The sequence below is a fragment of the Triturus cristatus genome, chromosome 3_2, assembly GCF_964204655.1.
Source record: "Triturus cristatus chromosome 3_2, aTriCri1.1, whole genome shotgun sequence".
Lineage (NCBI taxonomy): Eukaryota > Metazoa > Chordata > Amphibia > Caudata > Salamandridae > Triturus > Triturus cristatus.
In genome coordinates, this window is record NC_140584.1 from 980,830,006 (window position 1) to 980,849,681 (window position 19,676).

The 19,676-nt window shown below is 48.3% G+C and overlaps 1 protein-coding gene across 3 annotated transcripts in view; it reads right to left on the reverse strand.

The window, feature by feature from the left end:
- Positions 1-19,676, reverse strand: part of LOC146858930 (P2X purinoceptor 1-like) — a 725,716-nt gene that overhangs the window by 82,837 nt on the left and 623,203 nt on the right. For all 3 annotated transcript variants that reach the window (XM_085649572.1, XM_085649574.1, XM_085649573.1), the window contains exons 10-11: positions 19,607-19,672; positions 1,072-1,161 (exon numbers count right to left, since the gene is read on the reverse strand). In XM_085649572.1, the coding sequence (XP_085505698.1) occupies positions 1,072-1,161; positions 19,607-19,672 (156 nt within the window). The remainder of the gene's footprint in view (positions 1-1,071; positions 1,162-19,606; positions 19,673-19,676) is intronic.

Below are 19,676 nucleotides of genomic sequence, written 5' to 3' on the forward strand. Positions count from 1 at the left end.
TGAATAGATCTGTTGAACAAAATCAGCTTAGGAACTTTCTGTCCTGTGCCACACCACATGCATTTACAAATGAATATTCCATATATAGGATTACATCCAATCAATAAAGTGTGATTACTTTACAAGAAAATACCAAATCTAGCTGGTAAAACAATAATCGGCTGAAAAATGATGAACTTGAACTACCAGACAAACACAAATGTTTTAACTTCAACTTTTCTGAACTGCGACAAACACCATAGGTGTATTTTCTACTTATTACACACTTCAGAACTAATTTCTGCAGAGCGGGGCTTACTTTCAATTACCAGACCTTGATTTTTCAAAGCAAAAGAGAGAAAGGAGCGAAGGAGGAAGAGCAAGATAGGCAAGCAGTGACAGGGAGAGAAGTTGGGGATGACAAAGAAAATGGAAGAGTGAGATAAAAAAAGATAGGCAGTGTAAGCAGGAGATGACATCAAGATTAGGTGCAAACCTCGACATTTGGGAGTGCCAGTGGCGGGTTTCTAAGAAAAATCTTCATCCCTTGGCCTTACTTATGCATTTTGGGGCATATTATCAAGAAACGGTGTTAAAATTATCGCCGCTTTAGCGGCAGAAAACTGCTGCAAAAGCGGCGATAATGGGCTTGATAATATGCCATTAAGAATTCCCATAGAAGCCCATATTCTGGTGTCAACATGAGCTTCTATTGGAATTCTCTACGGCATATTATCAAGCCCATTATCGCCGCTTTAGCGGCAGTTTTCTGCCGCTAAAGCGTCGATAATTTTAACACCGTGCTTGATAATATGCCCCTTATTTATTTACAAACTAAGCACAGCATCCACCTCTGAAAATAAGGCATTTTCAAAACGGTTACATAAAAAGCACCAACATTGGCTTGTTCTTGCAGTGTAATTTTGATTTTCTCCAGTTTACTATACATTTTTTGTCATGATGTACGGCTACATTACATCACAGACAACACTGAGCCCAATCTGCCATGCCACCAGACCCTCTCCACCGACTAAAAAGAAGACGTTCCCAAAATTGTTAAAATTAATAGCACAATATTTTGCGTGCTTTTACCTCTTGCTGAGCACATTTGTATTTCTTCTGTTTGTAATAGTTTCTTTTTGGGATGATGTGTAGCAACATTAAATCACAAACAACAGTGGCCTGTTCAAAAGGAAAAAAGGGGGGAAATATTGTAAATTAAAAGGTAGTATACCATGTATTTATTTAACTTGAATATTTGGTTTGTTTCCAAAAAGATATTACAAGAATAAGAAAAGTAACTCACATGATTATGGTATAGTAATAAACAGAATCCAGGTGTTTCAAAAAATATTCATGTAATGAAATTCCCTACCCGGCCAAACCAGGGCTATACATTTATAAATAATTTATTGTGGTTTCTAAAGCAATGTAATAGAGCTCAGTTCATGGATGCAGAGTTTACAATTTTCGATACACCATCAAACCAGTTGTACATCAAGTGCTTAATTTGATCTGGTGCTTTCCGGTGCTCGGCACCGGCACCTAATTGTCAACACCATACTTAGAACAGTCTACCACATGGTGGTGCTGTTCATCTAATTTAGTGATAAGCGGAACAACGTTTGTTTTGGAATACAATATTGTTAGACCTGGCATCTTTGGCGTGGTTTCCCCTGACTTTTTGCCTCTACCTCCTGTATTTTTGACGCTGTGCTGGATTTCGTTTTTGCTGGTTTAGATGCTTTGGGCACTTTGCCTCTGCTGATCAGTGTCAAAGTGCAAGTGCTCCCTAGGTAAATTGTTATATTGATTGGTTATCCATGATTGGTATATTTGTTTCAACTGTTAGCCCCTAGTAAAGTGCACTGAGTGTGCCAGGGCTGGTGATTCAAATGTTACTAGCGGGCCTGCAGCACTGATTGTGCCACCCACAGGAGTAGCCCTAAAATGGTGTCACAGGCCTGCCACCGCAGTGCCTGGGTGCAGTTGCTAACTGCCATGCTGACCTGACCAGTGTCCACACTGGCCAGGTCTAACCCTTCCCTTTCTGTACACATTGGACACCCCTATGGAAGGCCCTAGGTACCCCCCTGGGCAGGGTGCAGTGTATGTGAAAGGTAGAGCATGTATTGGTGTAGGTGACATGCTCTGGTAGTGAATTACAGCCATTTTCGTTTTTCACTATTGAAAGGCTATCTTGCCCATAGGCTATAATGGGGAATGCCGAGTATAATGTTTACCTGCATATCTTCCCATAGGAGCAAGATGGAGAATTAAAGTCTGGTATCCCTGAACTCAGAATTTAATAACACATCTTTTAGGAAATATGTTTTTTAAATCCTGTGTGTGAAAACAGCACTTTTAGAAAGTGGCTGTTTCCTTTTCTGCCCTTTCTGTGTGCCTTGCCCTGTTTGTGAATTGACTGTCTGGTTTGTGAGGGACAGGGACAGGGGTAGCTCCCAGAGGCTGAATGAGTCAGCCCAGGGCTGAATAGGGAAATTCCCCTGTAGATGGGTGGGAGGAGTAGCACATGGTCCTGAATAGGGCTGTGCCTGCCTTCCACAATGCTGGCTCCACCCCCTGCTGGGCAGCTGACGACCCTGCCCCTCTCTCTCAAAGGAAAGAAGAAACCAAGTAAACAGAGTGCTCCAGGACTGGCCAGAACTGGTTCTGACTAGGCCAAGGCCCCTCTGCCTTCAGAGGACAAAGGATTTTGGGGTATAAGTATTGGGACCCAGACTACAGAAAATTAGATCATCCTGGAATCAAGAAGGAACCTCTGCCAAGGGGAAAGTTGGAAGACTGAAGAAGAAGGAGGACTGACCTGCTGTAAGGCTGACCTGCAGTTGCTATGCTGCCAAGGAGAGGGGAAGGACCTTGCTGGACTTTGCCATCAAAGATCGTCGCACTGCTCGTTAGCGGGCCGTATTTCATCGCTGCGAACATCGTCGCAGAAACATCGAAGATCGTCGCATCGTGCCTTTGCGAGTAAATTTCTACCGGAGAAGCTACGCCTTGGAATCCATACAAGTATCTCCTCACTCCTCACACAGGCCGGATTCGGCGTACACGCCCGCTGCGTGCAGTGGGGTTGTCGCATCGCCTCCCCAGGGTCTCAGGACTGACGCTGTTGCTTGTTTTTCAATGCCTGAGCGCCGCTAGGAACTTTTATCGCATCACCAGGTACTGTTGGCTAAAATTGACGCTAATGTGGATTATTTTGTCGCTAAGCTAAGAACTCTTTTGAAATCATATTCTTGAACTGTGTATGTTGGATTTTTGTCGTTTTGGTCTTGTGTAGTTTATATAAAAGTACTTTATTTATCTACACTGGTGTGGAGTCCATGTGTGGTGTTTTCACTGTGTTACTGTGAGTGTTGGTACAAATACTTTACACATTGCCTTTGATAAGCCTGTCTGCTCGTGCCAAGCTACCAAGGGGGTGAGCAGGGGTTATCTAAAGAGCGTATCCCCCTTACCCTGACTAGAAATAAGGGTCCCTATTTGGACAGTGGTACTTACCTCTGCCAACTAGAGACCCCCAGATCTAACATTGGCGGTCAGCGGTGAGGATTAGAACTTGTATTTGTACTTGACCCACAGTAAGAAAACAAGTTACTTACCTACAGGTATCCAGTATTGGTATCTTTCATAGATTCACATGCCTGAATCATTCCCCGTCGCCGAGGCGGGAGTCCCCAGTAAATAAAGGAGTAGTGCCAAAATGTTAGTAGTAGTAGTAGGCCCAAAGAAAAAGGCCTAAAGCCTATATCTTAGCAGCCTATCTACCTCATTATGCAAAAGGACCAAGAATTTTGGTAACAACCAATCAGACACCAGCACCCTTCTAGAACCCTCTCAGCAGAGCCAGTTCTCCTCAGATTTTCCTAGCACAAGTAGGAAGTAAACGTCCCAAAATATAGAGAACTGACTCCACACGGAGGAGGGTGGGTGCATGTGAATCTATGAAAGATACCAATACTGGATAACTGTAGTTACAGGTAAGTAACTTGTTTTCTTATCCAGTATTGGGGTATCTTTCATAGATTCACATGCCTGAATCAGAATAGTGAGCAGTATACAGTCGTTTGCGGATGGTGGGAGACTAGTGCTGACACTCCCCAATTGCATCCACAACTCGTTGACAAGAGGTATAAGAAAAACATCTTAAAATTCGAAACATGTAAGCTACAAAGAGAAAACAACATGTAAAGCAATAACCTTGAAAAATGCAACAATTCATCATTGTAAAACATTGCATTGTCCTACTAAAAGATATCAACATATTACATGTGAAAAGTATGAAAAAAAGTACCTGAAATTATCTCAAAGGAAAAGATGTCGCAGGACAGCTTGTCCGGCTGCTGCATCGTCTTGATGCGTAGATTGGAGGCAGTAATGTCTCATAAAAGTGTGGACATTTTTCCATGTCGCAGCACGGCAGATATTCTCCAGAGTCACTCCAGCAAACAATGCTGTAGACGCTGCTACTGTTCTCGTGGAATGGGCCTTGGGTTTCCGTACCAACGGCCTGTGAGCTTTGTCATGACAGAAGAGGATTGTTGAGGCTATCCATCTGGCAATGGTGGATTTTGTCACTGCCTTTCCCAGGGTAGTTTGACCATAAGCCACAAACAATTGGTCGGACTTTCTAAGGCTCTTTGTTTTTTGAAGATAGAATTTAAGACATCTCTTTATATCGAGAGAGTGAAAGGCTCGCTCCACTGGAGTAGATGAATTAGGAAAGAAAGTTTTTAACTTCACCGGTTCATTAAGATGAAACTGTGACGGCACCTTAGGGACAAAAGTCGGATTAGTTCGGAGGTGCACGTAGTCTTGAGTGAAGTGTAGAAAAGGTTCCTTTACAGTGAACGCCTGAATTTCACTCACTCGTCTAGCTGATGTTAAGGCCAGAAGTAAGGCAATTTTCCAGGTAAGGAATTTGAGATCCGCCTTGTGGATAGGTTCGAATGGATGCTTCATTAATTGCATTAAGACTGTGTTGAGTTCCCACTTCAGTGGCGAAAGTCTGATCGGAGGAAACTCCCGGAAAAGCCCTTTCATAAACTGCTTAATTAAAGAGGATGAACACAGAGAAGGACCATGAGCACCTTTTCTGAATCTGGAAAGTGCAGCTAAATGGACTTTGACTGAAGGTAAAGAAAGCCCAGATCTTGCCAGATGTAACAAATAAGGGAGGATCTGTTCTGCAGGAGCTTCCACCGGGTGAACGTGGTTTGTTTCACACCAACAGCAAAACCGTTTCCATTTTAGACGGTAAGTTTTTATCGTGCTGTGAGCTCGTGATTTCGTTAATATATCCCTACAGTCTTGAGGAATATCCAGATCCTTAAATTCTAAGAAGTCGGGAGCCATGCGTGTAAATGTAGGGACTGAGGGTCTGGGTGGAGAACCTGACCTCTGTTCCTTGCCAGCATTGTGGGCGTCGGGAGAAGACGGATCGGCTGGTCCTGGGATAATAATTGAAGCTCCTGAAACCAGTACTGGCGTGGCCATCTGGGTGCAATCAAGATGAGTCAACAGCCCTCCAACTTCATCTTGCGTACAACTCTCGGTATTAGAGGTATCGGGGGAAAATGCGTAAGCACAAATCCCTGACCATCGCATGAACAAGGCATTCCCCTTGACCCCTGTTGAGGATTTCTGCTGGCATAAAAGCGGCATTTCTTGTTTTCTTTTGTGGCGAACAAATCCATTCCCACAACTCCTGAGCTTCTGTGGATAGAGTTGCTGATCTTGTCCCTCCTTGCTTGTTCACGTAAAACATGCTGGTGGTGTTGTCGGTCCGAACCAGAACCGAAGAACCTGCACTCCTTGGAAGGAAAGCTTGCAGAGACAGGAAAATTGCTCGCAATTCTAGGCCGTTGATGTGCTTGTTCTTGTACTCTGGAGACCATTTCCCCTGTATCTGTAAGTCTTGGAGATGACCTCCCCATCCTTCCATGGAAGCATCCGTAGTGAGGACAAAGTCTGGAACCTTCTGTATGAAAGTGAGCCCTTCTGCTAAGTTGGGTATGTGGGACCACCAACCTAGACCGCTCTTCATGCCTGGAGTGACTCTGAGGATGTCGTCGAAGGAACCCAGAGCCTGCGGCCACTGAAGGTGTAACTCCTCCTGCAAGGGTCACATCCGAAACCGTGCCAGAGGGACGAGGTGTATTGCAGAGGAGCACATCCCTAGGAGCGACGCGAACATCCAGACAGAAACTGACCTTTTTTAGGAAATCAGGATTGCTAATTTTTGAAGACGAACCTGCCGTTCGTGAGATAAGAATGCCTTGCAGCGGACGGTATCTAGCAGAGCTCCCAGAAAAGGAAGGACCTGCCTTGGGTGGAACTGAGATTTGCTCCTGTTCACAGTAAGCCCCAGGGAGTGGAACAGACGAAGAGATGTTGTCACGGCAGTCTTGACTGAATTTTCCGAAGGACCCTTTAGTAACCAGTCGTCCAAATACGGGAAGACTTGGATTCCTTGGGATCGTAACGCTGCTGCCACGGGAGCTGGGCACTTCGTAAATATCCTTGGGGCAGATTTTAGCCCAAACGGGAGCACTTTGAACTGATAATGGGCGCCAGCCACTGTGAAGCGAAGATACTTGCGATGCTTCGGATGTATTGGGATGTGAAAGTAAGCGTCTTCCATATCCAAAGAAGCTAGAAAATCTCCCTCGTTGAGACAACCTCGAATTTCTGCCAGAGTGACCATGCAAAATCCCTGCTTCTTGAGGAATCTGTTCAGATTGCGAAGGTCTAAGATTGGACGCCACTCCCCTGATTTCTTCTTGATGAGAAAAAAGCGGGAATAGAAACCCGTCCCCTTTTGAAGTGCAGGAACCTTCTCGATTGCATTCTTGAGGAGCATCGTTAAAGCTTCTTTGAATAGTAAGTGAAGACGAGAGGGAGGGGGTCCCTTGGGTGGTGTATTGGGTGGCTTGGTGACAAAATCTAAGGTATGACCATTGCGAACCAGGTCCAGAACCCACTGGTCCGACGTAATTTCTTGCCACTTGTTCACAAAAGTTGAAATTTTCGCACCCACAGGGAGGGGAAAAGGAGTGGAAGGCGCCCTGCAGAAATCATTGCTTCCTTGTGGTGTCTCTTCCTTGATTCTGTGACCTTTTACGTCCGCCTTGACGAGAGAAACCAGACGTGTTGGTTTGTCTGTACGAAGACTGATAGGATTGTCGATATTGAGGCTGGTACCTATTCTGTTGGGTGTGATACCCTCTTCTGGACGAAAAACCACGGCCTCTTGCTCCTCTAAAGGTACCGTGTTTGTATTGCAAGGAGCCCAAGGATCTTGCGGTTTCGGTATTGGTCTTTATTGCTTGGAGTGCGTCATCTATATGTTTTCCAAACAATGATTCGCCATCATAGGCCATATCCAATATTTTCGTTTGGACTTCTGGTCTGAAGGTGGTGGCCTTAAGCCAACCCTGGCGTCTGAGAAAAGCTGCCCCAGCCAACTGTCGAAAATTAGTATATACAATATCCAGAGCGCAGTCGATAGTCTCGGATGCTGCACGTTCACCCTCCAACAAAACATTGAGCATCTTGTCTGTTGTCCTCTGGAATGAGCTCAATAAAGCTTGCCATTTCTGACCACATCTGGCGGTCATAACGCCCTATTATCGCTAACGAGTTGGCTGCCCTGATGGATGCAGCTGCCATCGTGGAAAATTTCTTGCCAATTAAATCCAGGCGTCGCCCCTCCCTATCTGGCGGTGTAGTAATAGGTGCTGCCGGATTCTTAGATTTTTGTTGGGCTGCCTGTGAGATAACCGAATCTGGCCGAGGATGGCCAATGAGACAGGAAGGACTATTGGCTGGAGCACAGTATTTTTTGTCTACACGTGGAAGCACCGCTGGCACTGATGCAGGGTTTTTCATAATTTTGACTCCTTCCTTCCAAATGTAGTCAATGATTGGGATAGCTCTTGTGATCTTCCTTGACTCCTCCTTAAAATCATGAAGAAAACAGTCGGACTGTTCAATGGTAACCGGCAAGTGGAACCTAGTTGCAGCCCGCTGCATAAGGTTATGAAATCCCCCTATATCCTCTGGGGGCGAATCAGATGGTAGAGGGGTAGGTGGCGAAGGCATAGGGATTATATATGAATCCCAAGGATCTGCCGGATCTGGTAGTTCACCCTCTTCGAATTCTTCGTCAGAGGTTGAATCTTGAGCCTGACGCGGGTCCTGTGGAGGATCAGGCAGTTGAGGTGCTGGGACTGGATCCTCAGTCAAGGGCAATGGGTCCGGTTGCGGTGCAGTTAGCGGAATCTGTGGAATGACTGGCTGTGGTGGAAAACGCTGTTTATAACTTGAATCAGAGTCGGAGGCAGATGTGACATCTCACTTTGACGAGTTTGTTTGTAGTAAGGTCTATGATGCGGGACGACAATGTTTTCCTGATAGTAATGCTCCTGATAATTGTCCTTCTCCTCATCATCCTCGTCATCTTGACACTTGATGTGCAGTTCAGAAGGATGGCGAGCAACTCCATAGGGCCCCTCGTCCTCGTCATCCTCAATCATCATCCTCACCCTGCACATATGTTTCTAGGAGATGCGAGGGAGTAAGCGGCGAAATTTCGCTACAATCATGCCTTTGAAAAGTCTTCAGTTGAAAACTCCTGGTGGAAATAGGAGTGGAATGAGCGGGCACCATTGTAAATGTCGAAGACTGAACAGGTAAATCTCCTGGCATCGTAGTAGATGTGGATACTTTTGAAGTTAATAGGCTTTTAGTGTCCATCGTCGATGGGATCATCGTCGACTGGGTTTTCATCGACAGGGTCTTCGTCGACGGGCTCGACGTCGACAGGGTCTTCGTCGACGGGCTCGACGTCGACAGGGTCTTCGTCGACGGGCTCGACGTCGACAGGGTCTTCGTCGACGGGCTCGACGTCGACAGGGTCTTCGTCGACGGGCTCGACGTCGACAGGGTCTTCGTCGACGGGCTCGACGTCGACAGGGTCTTCGTCGACGGGCTCGACGTCGACAGGGTCTTCGTCGACGGGCTCGACGTCGACAGGGTCTTCGTCGACGGGGTCTTCGTCGACGGGGTCTTCGTCGACGGGGTCTTCGTCGACGGGGTCTTCGTCGACGGGGTCTTCGTCGACGGGGTCGACATCGACGGGCTCGACATCGACAGGCTTTTAGCTTGCGGAATCACCGTCGACGGGACCTTCGACGACGAGATCTTCGTCGACACTTCCCTCTTCGACGACGAAAGCTTCGTCGACTGCGTCGTCGTCGATATGTTCGATGCTGGCTTCGTCAACGAGGACTTCGTCGACGATACCTCGACGATGGGCTTTTTTGACAGGATAGTAATCCTCATCGACAGAATAGAAGAAGTAATGGCCGTCGTCGAGATGGTTTCAGTCAATGAAGGAGCAGAAGAGGTGACAGAAATCGCAGACGGAGAGAAAGCCAGAGATTTTGAAAGGCTTTTACTCACAGTTTGCGTCTTAGAGTCCTTAACAGCAGAATCCTGAGGAGAGTGCGCTGATTCAGAAGTAGAATGGTAAGATTTAAGGCGTTTCTTCCCTTCACTGGAAGAGCTGTCATACGATCTAGCTCTCTTGCTAGAAGTAGAGGCTCTGTCATCCTCCTTAGCCGAAGAGGATTTCAGCCACAACAGCACTCTCGCCTCCCAATCCCTAAGAGTCTTGGTAGGGAAGGTGCGGCAAATCTTGCAATCTTTTGCCTCATGTTTGGGGTAGAGGCAGTAGATGCAGTCCAAATGTTGATCATCAACATGGACTCTCTTCCTGGCACAGGTTCTGCAGGACTTAAACAAGGCCTTCTTATCAGACATGCTGAAGAAAGTTGAAAAACTGAGTGGCACTCAGGGCGACTCCCTTCCACACGACGTGCGGTGAAAATCTGAGGAGAACTGGCTCTGCTGAGAGGGTCCTAGAAGGGTGCTGGTGTCTAATTGGTTGTTACCAAAATTCTTGATCCTTTTGCATAATGAGGTAGATAGGCTGCTAAGATATCGGCTTTAGGCCTTTTTCTTTGGGCCTACTACCACTACTAACATTTTGGCACTACTCCTTTATTTACCGGGGACTCCCGCCTCAGCGACGGGGAATGATTCAGGCATGTGAATCTATGAAAGATACACCAATACTGGATAATTGGTGTACATCACTAGTTTAAGTGCAGACCACTACGCAACCACATACTGTGTTCTTGGTTCTATTTTTGAGTAACTCTTCTAGAGCATCATGTCTCAGGTGGCAACAAGTGAGAGGGCAGGATTGGAGTTTTCCATTGAGGATCTGTATTCGTACAAAGTTGAGGAGATCAAGCAATTCTGCAAAGACTTTGGTTGCCCTGTGAAAAGCGGATCTAGAAAGGATGTGCTACAAAGAGTCTTGAAGGCCTGGTGGGAGGCCCAAGAGGACGATGATGCAGGTGAAGAGAATGGTTTTGTTCCCCAAGATCTGCCCGTGGGCAGACCAGTCTCAAGGGCTGGCAGCAAACCATTCCAGTAGGGGTCTCACCCCAGAAGAGTTAGAGGATAACCAAAGGATGAGAGAGCATGAATTGGAAATCATGCGAATGAAGATGAAGCAATTGGAAGTAGAGAAAGAAGAGAACAGATTGCTTTTGGCTCATGGGTTGAGCATGAGGGAACTGGACATCAGAGCCAAACAGGTGGAGACCAGTTCCAATGGTGGCAGTGCACAGCCAGTGCAAGGGGGTAAAGTATATATCCCCAAAGATTTGGTGCAGAATTATAATAGGAGTAAGGATATCTATGCCTCATTTACCTCGTATGAGACTGCATTGAGGATGAATGGTGTGCCTGATCAGCATTGGGGGGCGGGCCTGTGGAAACATTTTGAGGGTTCTGGGAGGAGTGCTCTAGAGCCCTTAGAATTAGCAGGTGCCATGACCTACCCCAATATGAAGGAGGCCCTATGGACTTACTCCAGAGCAGTATAGACTGCAGTTTAGGAACTCCAAGAAGAAAGAGTCTGAGACTTGGATGGAGTGTGTGAATCTGTACTCGCGTGCACTGGAAGGTTGGATGAAGGGCAGCAAAGTAACTGATTACAAGGAGTTGTTGCATTTAATTAGTTGGGAGCACTTGAGTAGTCTATGTGTTCCAGAGCTGCGCCAGCATCTTTTAGACAGCAAGCTGACGGACCCCATTGAGCTTGCTAAGGAGGCGGATCGCTGGACCAGTACCAGGGTCCACAGAGGAATTGTGGGTACCACAGCCAAAGGTGGGCAGGGTCCCCAGCAAAAGATTGGGGGGGACAAGGGTAACCAAAAGGAGTTCCCTCAAGGGCCCCAAAACAGTTCCCAGGGAAAGGAGTCCCAACCCCCAAGCCCAAACTGACCTGGTCCCCTAGGGGCAGGTGGGACCCCCGGGGCCCACCTACCTGCTATCACTGCAAAGAGGTGGGGCACATTGCCCCTAGTTGCCCCAAGAAACCTCCAGCACCCACTGGTGCTCCTAAACCGGGTTTAGGGAGTATAGCTTTGGGAGAGGATTTAATTTCTAGTGAATGGGAGGGACCAGCAGTTATGACCCTTGTCTCTTTAGGAGACCAAGAGATGGTCCAGGAAACCTACCTGCCCGATAACACTAAGAAATACGGGCAGTGGGTGACCATCAATGGGAGAAGGGTGGAGGCTCTGAGAGACACAGGAGCCAGCGTGACATCTGTGAGGTGTCAGTGGGTGTCTGAAGAGCAGGTCATTCCCAATATACTTTACCCAGTAGTTGCAGCTGACAACTCAGTGCACCTCTGTAAAGTGGCGCAGGTTCCCTTTGAGTGGAGGGGGGTCTCAGGTCTCTTGAAGGTTGTTGTGAGTCCATCCATGCCTGTAGACTGTCTGCTAGGTAATGATCTGGAGAGTTCCCCATGGAAGGAGGTGGAATGCCAGGCTCACATGGAGATGTTGGGTTTGCCTGAGTGGATCTGTGTGACCACTCGGTCTATGGCAGTCAGTAGGGGTGATTCAGCAGACCTGGAGCCTGAAACAGTGGCCCAGGTACCTGCCCAGAGGAGAAGGAGCAGAGAGCGTGGGAAACCAGCCCCCACCGTTCCCACGGTCCAGGAAGGAGCAGAACCTGAGGGGGATGCCCTGGAACCTACAGGGGAACAGGTGGCCGAACTGGGGGACCTACCGGAGCTGACCCATTGGCAGCAAGAGGGTGGCCCCTCTAGGGAGGAGTCCTGCAGGGCACAGAAGGAATGCCCTTCCCTCATTGGTATGCGGCAGCAGGCTGCAGACCAGGCAGCAGATGGAGCGGCCAAGGATCATCTCATTTACTGGGAGGATGGGTTGCTTTATAGTGAGCCTAAGTTCGCTGAGCCCGGTGCAGCCCGTGTGCTGGTGGTACCCGAGTGCTTCAGGGACTTCCTACTGGGTCTGGCTCATGACGTGCCTCTCGCCTCTCTCCGGCCCCAGATGAAGAAGCACGTTGGGACATTCTGTAGGACTTGCCAGACTTGTCAGGCAAGTGGGAAGAGTGGAGGGAAGTGCAAGGCACCCCTCCAACCCTTTCCTGTGGTGAGCACCCCTTTCGAGCGGGTGGGCATCGATATTGTGGGGCCACTGGACCCCAAGACAGCCTTAGGCAACAGGTTCATCCTGGTCTTGGTGGACCACGCCACCCGGTACCCGGAAGCAGTCCCTCTCAGGACAATCACAGCACCCGTGGTGGGCTGTGCATCGATGGGGATCTTTTCCCGTGTGGGGTTCCCCAGAGAGGTGGTCTCTGACCGAGGTACCAACTTCATCCCTAGGTACATGAAGTCTCTGTGGGAGGAGTGTGGGGTAACTTATACGTTCACCACTCCTTACCACCCTCAAGGAAATGGGTTGGTTGAAAGGTTCAACCGAACCCTGAAAGGTATGATTATGGGCCTTGCGGAGCCCATGAGATGGAAGTGGGACGTCTTCTTACCATGCCTGCTGTTTGCCTACAGGGAGGTGCCTCAGAAGTCCTTAGGGTTCAGTCCCTTTGAGCTTCTGTATGGCCACCCTGTTAGAGGACCTCTCACCCTGGTGAAGGAGGGGTGGGAGAAGTCCCCCGGGAAAAAACCCCAGGATGTGTTCAGCTATATGCTGGCCTTCCGCAACCAGACACTGCGCTTCAGGAAGCTCGCCCAAGAGAACCTAGAAGCCAGCCAGGAAGAAATAAAAAGATGGTACGACCAGAATGCCACTCTGGTCGAATTTCAACCTGGGCAGAAAGTGTGGGTAATGGCACCAGTGGAACTTTGTGCGCTCAAGGACAAGTGGACTGGGCCATATGAGGTGGTGGAGCGCCAGAGTGAAGTAACCTACCTGGTTAACTTGCAGACCCCCAGGCAGCCCCTGAGGGTCTTACTTGTGAACCGCCTCAAACCCCACTTCGAAAGGTCTGATGTAACCATGCTCCTGGCTACAGATGTTGGAATGGAAGAGGACAGTGACCCTCTTCCTGACCTCCTGGCAGCCAAGGAGCAAGATGGGTCAGTGGATGGTGTGGCTCGCCCACCCTGACCCTAGAACAGCAGAGGGACTGTCGCCAGGTGTTGGGTCAGTTTTCCTCCCTGTTCTCCCTGACCCCAGGTGTCACCAACTGGAGCGTCCATGATGTGGACACTGGAGATAGTCTACCTGTAAAGCAGAAATTCTACACGGTAGCTGACAAGGTCCGGGCCAGCATCAAGGAAGAGGTTTCCAAGATGTTGGCGCTAGGGGTAATTGAGCCCTCCAGCAGCCCCTGGGCTAGCCCAGTGGTCTTAGTTCCAAAAGCTGCTGCACCCGGTGCGACCCCAGAACTCTGGTTTTGTGTGGACTACCGTGGGCTCAATGCGGTCACCAAGACTGACGCGCACCCCATCCCCAGAGCTGATGAGCTTGTGGATCGGTTGAGAGCTGCCCAGTACCTCAGTACGTTTGATTTAACATCTGGGTACTGGCAGATTTACTTAACTGAGGGGGCCAAGGAGAGGTCTGCGTTTTCAACGCCAGAGGGGCACTTCCAGTTCCAAGTTATGCCCTTTGGGTTGAAGAATGCCCCTGCCACATTCCAGAGACTGGTCAACCAGGTACTGTCCGGGCTGGAGGAATTCAGCGCCGCGTACTTGGATGACATTGCTGTGTTCAGCTCCACATGGGAGGAACACTTGTAGCACCTCTGTGAAGTGTTGAAGGCTCTGCAAAGGGCAAGCCTCACTATCAATGCCAGTAAGTGCCAGATAGGGCAGGGTTCTGTTGTGTACTTGGGATACCAGGTAGGGTGCGGCCAGGTGGAGCCCCTCCAAGCAAAGATTGATACCATCCTGGCTTGGGAGCCCCCCAAGACCCAGACAGAGGTGAGAGCCTTCCTAAGACTCACCGGGTATTATCGCTGATTTGTCAAGGGATATGGCACCATTGTTGCCCCCTTGACAGAGCTGACATCAAGGAAGCAGCCCAGGAGAGTGAATTGGACCGATGCCTGTCAAACTGCTTTTGATGCCCTGAAGACTGCCATGTGCACGGCACCGGTGCCCAAAGCGCCTGATTTCTCCAGTGAGTTTGTAGTGCAGACAGACGCTTCAGAGCATGGTGTTGGGAGCGGTACTCTCGCAGATCAACGATGAGGGCTTGGACCAACCTGTAGCTTTCATTAGTAGGAGGCTACTTCCCAGGGAACAGAGGTGGAGTGCGATTGAAAGGGAAGCTTTTGCTGTGGTCTGGGCTCTGAAGAAGCTGAGGCCCTACTTGTTTGGGACTCACTTCTGGGTTCAGACAGACAACAGGCCCCTCAGATGGTTAATGCAGATGAGGGGTGAGAACCCAAAACTGTTGAGGTGGTCCATCTCCCTACAGGGAATGGACTTTACGGTGGAACACCGTCCCGGTACAGATCACGCAAACACTGAAGGTCTGTCCAGGTTTTTCCGCCTTAGCAATGAGAACTCCCAAGAGGGTGGGTAGTTCTCCCCACTTTCAGCTGGAGGGGACACGTGTTAGACCTGGCATCTTTGGCGTGGTTTCCCCTGACTTTTTGCCTCCATCTCCTGTATTTTTGACGTTGTGCTGGATTTCGTTTTTGCTGGTTTAGATGCTTTGGGCACTTTGCCTCTGCTGATCAGTGTCAAAGTGCAAGTGCTCCCTAGGTAAATTGTTATATTGATTGGTTATCCAGGATTGGTATATTTGTTTCACCTGTTAGCCCCTAGTAAAGTGCACTGAGTGTGCCAGGGCTGGTGATTCAAATGCTACTAGTGGGCCTGCAGCACTGATTGTGCCACCCACAGGAGTAGCCCTAAAATGGTGTCACAGTCCTGCCACCGCAGTGCCTGGGTGCAGTTGCTAACTGCCATGCTGACCTGACCAGTGTCCACACTGGCCAGGCCCAACCCTTCCCTGTCTGTACACATTGGACACCCCTATGGAAGGCCCTAGGTACCCCCCTGGGCAGGGTGCAGTGTATGTGAAAGGTAGAGCATGTATTGGTGTAGGTGACATGCTCTGGTAGTGAATTACAGCCATTTTCGTTTTTCACTATTGAAAGGCTATCTTGTCCATAGGCTATAATGGGGAATGCTGAGTATAATGTTTACCTGCATATCTTCCCATAGGAGCAAGATAGAAAATTAAAGTCTGGTATCCCTGAACTCAGAATTTAATAACACATCTTTTAGGAAAGATGGTTTTAAAATCCTGTGTGTGAAAACAGCACTTTTAGAAAGTGGCTGTTTCCTTTTCTGCCCTTTCTGTGTGCCTTGGCCTGTTTGTGAATTGACTGTCTGGTTTGTGAGTGACAGGGACAGGGGTAGCTCCCAGAGGCTGAATGAGTCAGCCCAGGGCTGAATAGGGAAATTCCCCTGTAGATGGGTGGGAGGAGTAGCACCTGGGCCTGAATAGGGCTGTGCCTGCCTTCCACAATGCTGGCTCCACCCCCTGCTGGGCGACCGACGACCATGCCCCTCTCTCTCAAAGGAAAGAAGAAACCAAGTAAACAGAGTGCTGCAGGACTGGCCAGAACTGGTTCTGACTAGGCCAAGGCCCCTCTGCCTTCAGATGACAAAGGATTTTGGGGTATAAGTATTGGGACCCAGACTACAGAAAATTAGATCATCCTGGAATCAAGAAGGAACCTCTGCCAAGGAGAAAGCTGGAAGACTGAAGAAGAAGGACTGACCTGCTGTAAGGCTGACCTGCAGTTACTTTGCTGCCAAGGAGAGGGGAAGGACTTTGCTGTGTGCTGTGTCCCCTGGCTTGAAGGAATCTCCAAGGGCCTGAGTAGAGCTGGCTTCCTGTTAAGAAGTCCCAGGAACAAAAGGACTTCACCCCCAGCTTCCCCCTGAACTCTGCTGTGTGAGTTCTGCCCTACCTAGAGTGCTTGATCCAATTGTTGGGCCTCTGGAAGTGGTGCCTGCTGTTGGGAAGCTGACCAAGAGAAAAGAAGTAAAAGATCTGCAACTATTTCACGCACTGCCGGCTAAGCGAGAATATTTCCGTCGCCGCGAAGATTGTCGCAGCGCCTGTCGCCGCTGCAACGTCAACGCCGCGTTCATCTTCGGAGCGCATAGCCCCAGAGCGGGAAGATACCCCTCACTGTGAGTATCGTCGCAGAGCCTGCCGTTGCTGAGTGCGATCGTCGCACCGCTAGGTAGCGGGCCGCATTTCGTCGCTGCGAACATCGTCGCAGAGCCATCGAAGATCGACGCACCGCTAGTTAGCGGGCTGTATTTCATCGCTGCGAACATCGTAGCAGAAACATCGAAGATCGTCGCATCGTGCCTTTGCGAGTAAATTTCTACCGGAGAAGCTACGCCTTGGAATCCATACAAGTATCGCCTCACTCCCCATACAGGCCGGATTCGTCGCACACGCCCGCTGCGTGCAGTGGGGTTGTCGCATCGCCTCCCCAGGGTCTCAGGACTGACGCTGTTGCTTGTTTTTCAACGCCTGAGCTCCGCTAGGAACTTTTATCGCATCACCAGGTACTGTTGGCTAAAATTGACGCTAATGTGGATTATTTTGTCGCTAAGCTAAGAACTCTTTTGAAACCATATTCTTGAACTGTGTATGTTGGATTTTTGTCGTTTTGGTCTTGTGTAGTTTATATAAAAGTACTTTATTTATCTACACTGGTGTGGAGTCCATTTGTGGTGTTTTCACTGTGTTACTGTGAGTGTTGGTACAAATACAGGGCCGGACTGACTCCCGGGCGTTTCGGAATTCTGCCGAGCAGGGGGCTGATTTCACTGCGGTGGGGGCTGATTTCGTTCATGGAGACCTGTGTGTACTTCGAAATAACTAAAGCAAAATTAATTTCGTTCAGTACACGCAGGTCCCCATCAACGAAATCATCCCCCAGCTCAGCAGCATTCCAAAACGGCCGGTAATCAGTCCGGCTCTGTACAAATACTTTACACATTGCCTTTGATAAGCCTGTCTGCTCGTGCCAAGCTACCAAGGGGGTGAGCAGGGGTTATCTAAAGAGTGTATCCCCCTTACCCTGACTAGAAGTTAGGGTCCCTATTTTGACAGTGGTACCTACCTCTGCCAACTAGAGACCCCCAGATCTAACAAATATACATTAAAACTGCTAATACCTTCCTCCCCAGCCACTCCTTTAACTTTGGGGCCCTGGAATAAACTGAACTATCACATTTACATGCAAGAGAGTTGGTTAGTTGTTTTGGCAGCAGTGACAAGGGCGATGGGTGGTGCACGCTGCAGTGGCCTCCTGGTCAGAGCCCTGGCACTTAATATTTTACAAATTAAGCATTGGGGTAACTTAATACAACACACGGTATAAACTGTTCTTAAAGGAATTCAATATTTCACTTTAAGTTCCATCTTTTCACTTAAAGATATTCTATAAACATTCGATGTGCCATGAATTTACAGACCACTCTATTTAATGGAGCTCTTAGACTGTGGGTGACTCCACTTCTGGTGCCATCTTAAGGATTTTTGGGACCCTAGGCATGACTTATTTGTGCAGAGCAATGAGGGTTTTCTGACAGTCTATTGGAGTAAAGGTACTGGCTCATAATAATACAAAAGAAGAAGATGCCTTTTTGTGCATGACAAATGGTGCTTATTTGTCAAAGTTCGGGTATTCCTTTTAAGTTTTGGAGTTGAGAGTTGCCTGCGGGCATGTGGAATGAGCGGTTGTGGTGTGGGAACCGGGAGCCTTTGAAGCCATCGAGCCTGTTACCAGATAGGGTGGAGCAGGAAAACACCTTTCCATGGTTTTCCAGGGTGGCGCTTTTTGGGGGGGATGGAGAGTGAGGTGAGTGTATATCCACCCCTCAGGGGGTGGGGTGGACTTATATGAGGGCATAGAGGAGTTCGTTTGGAGAGGATTGGTAGGCTGCGTGAGAGAGAGAGAGATTCGCTAATGCAAGGGAAGCTCTGGGAATGGAAGATGCAAAAGATCATGTTGCTGGAAAGCGAGTACATTTGTTCTGGGAAATTATTGCAAAGTTTGGGACTCATTAAGGGAGGGTAGATGTCAGGAAACTTTATATATTGGTGAGGACTTTTTCTGGTCATGTATTGTACTTCATGATAATGAATTTGATGATTACAAGCCTGTCCTAATAAAGTGGCCTTTTATGCTGTACATGCCTGAGTCCTTATTGCTCGAAGACATGAGGCAGAATGTTTCTTTCCAATTTCATTGCCACCAGCTGTCTGTGAGGGTTAGGCAGGCAGGATACGCACACTAAGCTTCAGGCCCAGCAGGGAGCCCCTTGGAAGGGGGGGGGGGGGGAAACCACCTGACCTATGCCTTTTAATGTCTCATTTTAACAACCTCAGAAAGACTGAAGGCTCAATAAACAAGCTGACTGTCTCTAACTAAAATGGGACACTCTTCATTACAAATCTTCCAAATATTGTTCTCTTTCTGCCCATTGACATGGAGGAAGCACTTAACAGGTGCGTTCTCGATGGCTTCTTCTGCTATGACTGGGAGGGCAAAAGGTCATGTTTGGGTGCCCCCCCACACACTAGAACCCGCCCTGCTGCACACAGCTGCTCCAGTTTACCAATAAGGACCTCAATTCGGCTGCATGAGGGTGGTGGGAAAACACACACAGGCTTTGTATTTTTTTTAGGGCACACATTGTCTCGTAAAAGCAGGCAGCACTTATCCAGTGGCTGGAACTTGGGGGGAAATCCTACATAAATTGGTGGGAATAATAAGGTTATTCCCTATTTTAGCTTCTGAAATGATAAATTCCAGGAGATTGGGATTTCTATCTGCATGTCCCATGGACATGGCCTGCTAATCAGAGCAGTGTGATTTAATCAATTGAAATCATTGGGGAGTGGGCGGTGAGGTCTATCCGCTAATAACCTCCATAGAACTTACCGAAGCCAGTGTTGTGCATCCAAAATCACAGAATCCGTATATTTGTTGAGCATTGGTTGGTTATACATATAAGCCTGCATTACTTCACAAAATAGACAAAAAATACCCTTTTGTGAACATTGTATAAATGCAGGAATCTCATTCTAATTCGTATTGTAAGATGCCCATCACAAAACCCCACATGCATGGCTACAAAAACACTAAAAGTAATACAAATCATGGTTAGCATCATAATTAATCATGTTTTTGCTCTCACCACTCCAAAGATGCCTATTCCGGATCCAATTGTCGTCATTGTCGGAATGATATCAAATTTACCTGCCTGA